Source organism: Dreissena polymorpha, chromosome 6 (assembly GCF_020536995.1).
Source record: "Dreissena polymorpha isolate Duluth1 chromosome 6, UMN_Dpol_1.0, whole genome shotgun sequence".
Taxonomy (NCBI): Eukaryota; Metazoa; Mollusca; class Bivalvia; order Myida; family Dreissenidae; genus Dreissena; species Dreissena polymorpha.
Window position 1 is genome coordinate 10,120,700 of NC_068360.1, and position 7,233 is coordinate 10,127,932.

At 33.5% G+C, this 7,233-nt stretch overlaps 1 protein-coding gene across 1 annotated transcript; it reads right to left on the reverse strand.

The window, feature by feature from the left end:
* Nucleotides 1-374: 374 nt before the first annotated feature.
* On the reverse strand, nucleotides 375-6,489 carry LOC127834228 (uncharacterized). The gene is made up of 7 exons (XM_052359897.1): nucleotides 6,412-6,489; nucleotides 5,588-5,818; nucleotides 4,116-4,223; nucleotides 2,919-3,121; nucleotides 2,602-2,730; nucleotides 2,008-2,126; nucleotides 375-991 (listed from the first exon to the last, which is right to left on the reverse strand). Exons 1-7 carry the CDS (start codon nucleotides 6,487-6,489, stop codon nucleotides 384-386), a joined length of 1,476 nt encoding a protein of 491 aa, XP_052215857.1. The 3' UTR covers nucleotides 375-383.
* Nucleotides 6,490-7,233: the final 744 nt, after the last annotated feature.

The following is a 7,233-nucleotide window of genomic DNA, read 5'->3' on the forward strand; positions in this document are numbered from 1 at the left end:
AACATGCTCGATATCCGGACTTTGTTCAGTGTATGTGCACATCAACAAACGTTATATACCCGACATATCAACTTTGTAAATGTATTATGCATTACGTTGTATACGTACTTCGTTTACGTTTGAGGGGTAATTGAAATCGCATTTTGGAATCAATGGTCGCTCATCTTCAGGTACCCCACATGTCGTTGTACGCGCTCGTATGTGTTGATAGATTTCTTGCAACGTCTCATTACAATCACCTACATTACATGGAATAAATATATAAGTTATATATAACTGTAATATATTGAAATGTGTCCATCACCGTTCAGATGTATACAAAAATCTAAACAAATCCATAAAAAAAATACCTGTCTTGCATTCATCCGGGCCAATGTTAGCATCTATCTCATTTGCTCCATCAATTTTTCTACTACCGAAAATGAAAACCTTTCAAGAAGATCATCTACAGCGTCTTGCATATCACTTTCCGAAGCAAATGCGACAAGTCCCTTTTGTAAAGTTTGCATATCAGTTATCCAAGATTGATGACCTATTATAAAGACATCGCTTTCCGAAGCGAATGCGACCAGCCGCTTGTGTAAAGTTTGCATATCATTAATACAAGATTTAGGACCAAGTATTAAGACGCAAAATTCCAACCCCTTTTCCTGAAGTTCTTCAAAAATATGGGCGACGATACTGAGCTGCCTATATTGAATAACAAAAACGCACGGCGCATATGTACAGTTAATTGTGTTCGCAATATCTTTTATTTCAATGCGACAGTCCATTGAAGTGGCAAACTTAAACTTGTTATTTTGTCTCACAGTTGTAAAAAGATAAACATCTTTAGACAGAAATGCTTCTCTGTCTCGTTCACTGAATCTTGTTTTTGTTAGATGTTTTCTGCATTTCCGTTCAATTTCTTGAATTGAAGTTCGACTGTATGTATAAGCAGGAAGGCCGGCAACATCAATCTTGTACTTGTCAAATTGGCTTGTCTGAGCATCTAAAACAATGGCGACATTAATTACATATGTTTGTTTATAAAAATTTAAAAAGCACACACTATCGTGAAAATGAAGAACAAAAATGCACGGTTTTACATTCAAAAATACATGAAAATCGGTTTTACACCTTCTTTACGCCAACTTCTTATATGAACCAAAACACTCGCGCAAGGTGTAGAATATGTCATTTGCTACAGATCGAGAAATGGTAAATCAAATGTTTAAAACATAATGGTTTTACTTTCAACAATGTATTCATATTTTGAATATAGTGCTAACTAAATGATATGATTTCGTACATATCTGGACATTATTTTGATTTTGGCACCACAACGGCTTTCGCTGTGTATCGTTATTAGCTTGTGAGACGATATGATTACTTTTGTTTCTTAATATTTATGGATATATAAAAGAATCTTCTACTTGTATAATTACTTTTTATCGCCGTTTCCAAAAATTGTTCAGACATAATACATAATTTTTCTTGTATAGCTGGTTTACCAGAACTGACTAATATCACGACGGTCAGTTAATAAACCAGCTCTAGGGGCCTATGGTTATGCCAATACCTGACAAGTGCCCTACTTGATGCAGTCGTAGATGACACAGGCAGTAAAAATACTTTCATGACCAATGCCCGCACACCAAGATCCTCAGATTTGTAGTCCAGCGATCTACCAACAAAGCTAGCCGGCCCGGTTTACAAAGTTTTCTTCTTTTATTTATATGTGATCAAATTCTTACAAACCGCAACACATTATTCGGCGTAAAAAGCTGTTTCGTTACATTTTCACAAACGATCCTAAATTTTCGTTAAGACCCTAAACTTCTTTCGTAATATCGGGTGTGTTTTATTTTTGATATTTTTTACTACCAACGATAATATTCCCAAAACATTTTTGTATATAAAGTCAGAAATGTTGCAAGTAACCTACCCTATTTAAGAAGGTAAACGTTTAAACAAGCATGTTATTTTTTTGGTCTTAAACGGCAAAAATCAATCGACAGGACTTACCTAATTCTTGCGTTAATGTATTTAAATCTACGACTTCCGGTCGTCCAGGTTCTTCTCCGCTGGAGGAGATCACGTGGTGAACGTTTGACAGCTGAGTACTTGTGGGATTGTCTGAAAAACTACCAAAAACACATATTGTACTAATTATAACAATACGTAATGGCTTACGTAATGGCTTTGATATGCATTCGATTGTTTAAAAACGACTGTTATGAATGAAGTCTAAATAAAAGCCTTGAAGCCTTGTAGTTGTTATTGTTTACAATTGTGTCCAAATTTTTCGTTTGTTTCTCAACTAACCTATCGTTTTTTGCGTTGTTCAAATGTACTGCATTTAAGTTAATAGCAAACCTGCCGTAAAACATAGTCCCGTAAATGGTATGGTATTGTATCGAAAATGTTATAAATAAATACAATGTGTTGTTGATTTATTGATTTGTTATTGATTTGAATATGCATGATGTTGATTTAATGCATTTTAAAAATTACATATTTAATAATTATTTGACTATTTGGATTTATTTCATTCGTCTGCGGTCTTATCCTTATGGTTTTGGTGTAATTATGCATCCAATGACATTAAAGGGCGCTGACCATGAGTTTTCAATGCTGACTTCATGGACTGCGTTTATGAAGCTAGATGTTCCATCTCTCGTGTCACCTGTGTCGTCTATTACTGCTTTTTCAGTTTCTTTTGCGGTCGTTCTGATTATATCAGAGTTCCTGAAATAACAACGTATCATTGTTCTTTACAAGTTTACGTTTTTTTATGCTAAAAAATAACACTCTTTCTCAGCGTTTAAAATAAAATAATTATTTCAGCAAAACTAAGGTATAACACATTTATAACCAATAACAGACACGTATTTATACATGTAAAGCATAGAATACAACAATTAGGTTTAACTCACCAACTTCTAAAACTACCGAAGTCCTCGCCTGTGGATGGCTGACTTTCGCTTGTCGCAGTGTTACCAAAATCCTTATTGTACAACAAACACGGTTTATCTACCTCGGTTAGATATATAATGGGACGGGAGTCACCATCCTTTGTCGTATAATGAGGATTGGCTAAAACGTTTCCTGGAGTGTCTTCTATGACTAACATTGAACTCTGTTTATAACAATGTCGTGTAGTTATAGATTAAAAGCATGTTCTTGTTAATGTGTATATCTAAAACCGCGATTTTAGTAAATAGTGGTTATTGATAACCTAAATATATGTTTTTATTTGAGAACGTATTAGACTTAATAGCAAGAGGATAAAAGATCACTTGAGAACCGAATCAACTTTAGTATTCCAAGCAGCCTTTTCGATGTTTTCAAATCAATGTGTTTCCTTACTTTGCTTTTTACCCTAAACAATTTTTGAACTCAGCTGAGATATCATAAGAACATATGTTGTTATGCTGATTAGGAAAATAAATTAGACATAAAAAACGGTTCGCCCCATTGTAGCCTGGTAACATAGTTTTGAATAGCACATGATCCAGTTTCGAACTCGGCCGAAGTAACACTGTAGCCAATACAGTGTTATATGAAACTTGGGAGATAAATGTGGCCTCAAGTATGTACATAATTTACATGTTGAAAACGAACTATGGACGACGGACAACGGTGATCAAAGAAGCTAACCATGAGCAGATATTGTAGGGAGCTTAGCAAAAAGCATATTGCTCCAACTGTGCTTGAATTATTTGGTAATAGAAGACGGTTTGTGTAATAAATAAAAAAAGTGTCGACTACAAAACAACCAAAATTATTGCGATCTTCATAGAAATTTCTTATTGTTTGTAAGAACAAGCTCATAAGTATAATATTTATCCATTTTTACGGTATGCTCCTGCTATCCTGGGTTAGAAACTAACAATTGACCTCAGTCTATTTCCTTTTTTGTACAAAGGACATATGTTTTTTTATGCATGAACATATAGTGCCCGCCACAAATTTACGGGGTCGTTGTCCTGCTTGTTTCCCTCCCTAGCTTGCTTCCAGTACTTATAATAGTTACCGGCAATTTTGAATGTCCTTTAACAAGACAAATATTTCTGAATAATAATTACGTATGTATTTTCGAGATCTGTTGGGTAATAATACACATAACTGACCTGTTTGGGTATAGTGGAGTCTAAATTTCCATCAAACTCGATGCCTTGTTTCACTTCTTCCCTCGTATTGGTATTCATCGGGGGGCTTCTTGTTAGTTTTTTTTCTTGCTGAAAAGTGATTGGTAATAGCATGCACATGAGTTGATTTCCTATATATTATCCGCGTTATACCCATCTGAATTACAATTCCCATATACAATGCATGTACTATTGTATTATACATATGTTCAATTTTTTTCATTTATCGTTGTTTAAGTCATGTAGAGGTAGTAAACTACATCTTCACACTTTTTCTGCATCAGCATAGCAGATCCACGAACTATGTTGCCAATTACTATAACAATAACAAACACTTTAATGTCAACAAAAAAGCAAAGTAACCATTGAAATATATGACCAACATGTGAAATATTCCTGATATTGGCATTAATCTTTATCTTTAAACACACTTAAATATTACAGCAAAACGGAAACAAATTCTCCAAGAATTATAAAATCAGTTATAAAAACAAATAACAAAAAATACTCTTGTACACTGAAACATATAACCATTTTTAAACCTATATTTTTAAAGTAATTGTAAAAACAATTATCTCAAAGTTGTTAATATCTCTGAAAGTGAATATTTTCAGAGAATATTTCAGAAAATATATCATTAGTATAATATTTATCCATTTGTTACGGTATGTTCATGCTATCTTGGGTTAGAAACTAACATTTTGACCTCAGTCTACTTCCTTTTTTGTACAAAGGATATATGTTTTTATGCATGAACATAAAATGCTCGCCACAATAATATTATCTCTGAAATTGTATATTAGGACTGAAAACCATATGTCTACGGGGCATAATCTCATTTTTAGTAGAATGAATCCGGAGCCCTTATAAAGGAATTTTAACAACGAAAACCTTACCAGCAGTAATTAATACATATTTTAATGAACTTAAAATAATTAATGTTTGTAGATACGCAAAATGGATATCCTTTTTTTTAAAGTGAACATAAGCATTATTTTATTACCATTTACCTTTATACTTAAATTATAAGAAATAAGTGTATATTACGAAGATTTTTGTAACTGGGGGGATTATGGTGGGATACGATAACCATATATGTTTCGGGATATTTATCACGTTAACCACTTTAGTATTGTGTTATTTAAGTATTATCTTGTTTGCGTATGAGTTAGTATAATTCTGTCGGTTATTGTTCTGCTTAAATTAAATATTGCCTGAACGTGCACTATAATGACCACATGATTTCAGTTAACAAAAACTTAAGTTTAAGTTGTAAAAAGAAGATTAACGTGTTATCACTTTCGTTAAAATATTATTATAACAAAAAAGATCGCTTAATATAGACAATTCGGTCTATAAAGCAGTATCAGGAATATTTTAGCGTATCTAATGTGACCCTTTCTCAGACAAACGCGTAAACACGGTTAAATTTCATATTCGTTCCTATGTTGTACCTCATATAGAATAGAAGGAGGATTGGAGGTCGCTCGCTCAGCAACCATAGAGCATTCAATGCTACCGCTGCCCTGCGCTTCTTTCTCTTTCTTTCTTTTTCTTGTCTTGCGTCTTTTATTTTCACGTTCACTTTGCGACGGCACATTTTCAACATAACTTTTTTTCATGTACCCTAACCGGATTTCTTCCGGAGAGGTTTGCAGGAGAACCGCTTCCTCCTTTGCTTCAACCTTCAATAGCGGGGCGAAAGCATCTACATCAAATATGGGATACTACTATCACTAATACTAATACTAATACGATACTTAACTACAAGTAAGTGTAACAAATTTGGAGGTATTATTTTCATACCAAACAGCTTTAACGTAATCAGCATTTTCAATCCTATATTCCTAAAAAAAATTTAACTACAAATGAAAAATAACATATAGGTATAAAGTTGGATTTATGCGATGATATCTGCCCGTCATATGACTTCATATTAATGTGTTTTTCTATGTTAAAAAGACTCAACGGTTTGAATTTTTAAAAAACGAGAAATATCTTACATGTGAAGTTTTGATTCTTTTTTCAGTTATGAAATTTGGTGAAGACTAATATAATAAGTGTTGCAACTACGTTTGAAATTATGTAATAACGTTCTCACGAAAACACGATAGCATATTTGCTCCTTATATTGTAAATCGATCTTTCTTCGAAATGATGTATATTTTGTTTTTACTTCATGCTGTTATTGCATATGTATGTAAATGATGACGAGCTTTACATGCTTAAGTCTAAATAAACGATTCTGTTCTGTTCTGGTTTTGGTGGAATATATTACAGGCTGGTGCTGTTGTGCGGCCTTAAGCGCGAGCCGCTTCGTAAAATGTGCTTGGTGCTCTTCATCAGGGGGTACCATAGCCCATATCGAACGTCTGGAAAATGCGAAAGTTTGCAAACAGCTATTCGTATTGACTTACTGATCAGTTGGGGGTATCAAGAACTGAATAATAAATGAAAAACGGATTATAAAATAACCATAAGGTATTTTTATCATGAGTAAAATTCGTGCAATTATATCTAGCCATATTTGTGCTAAATGATATTTGACGACAACGTCTGTAAACGTGTACGTTATGTCACTTTTACCAATCTTTTAATTTATATGTATTCATTTGTATTTTAAAATAATAATGTTCTAATGATATGATACGTGCATACCCAATAAAGTTTTAATTGTCATGTGTGAAGATTTCTATAAAATGTGTAATTTTCATGTGGATATACTTGGCGAAGTGTTATGGAAAATTAATGGCAAAACCATGCAAATGAAACCTACATATGCGTGAGCTTTACCACTCACGCACGTGCATGAGCCTTTACCTCACTTTAATAAAAAGCACGATGAAGGCAGCCAAAAGAGCGAAAAGGGCACCGAGACTGGCATATGCAAGGTATATGCCGGAATCCGTACCTGAAAGTCATATGCAATCAACTGAATTGACCGTACATTTTTGTGTATTTGTGTTAAAGAAAGTCAATATTAACTTTATAATTGTGAATTCTATTAGCATGCATTACAGGCTTGAATCTTTTCCTTAAAACGTACTCGCGTTTGTTTGTGCACGCGATTAATAAGATGAATGACAAAATAACAGTTTTG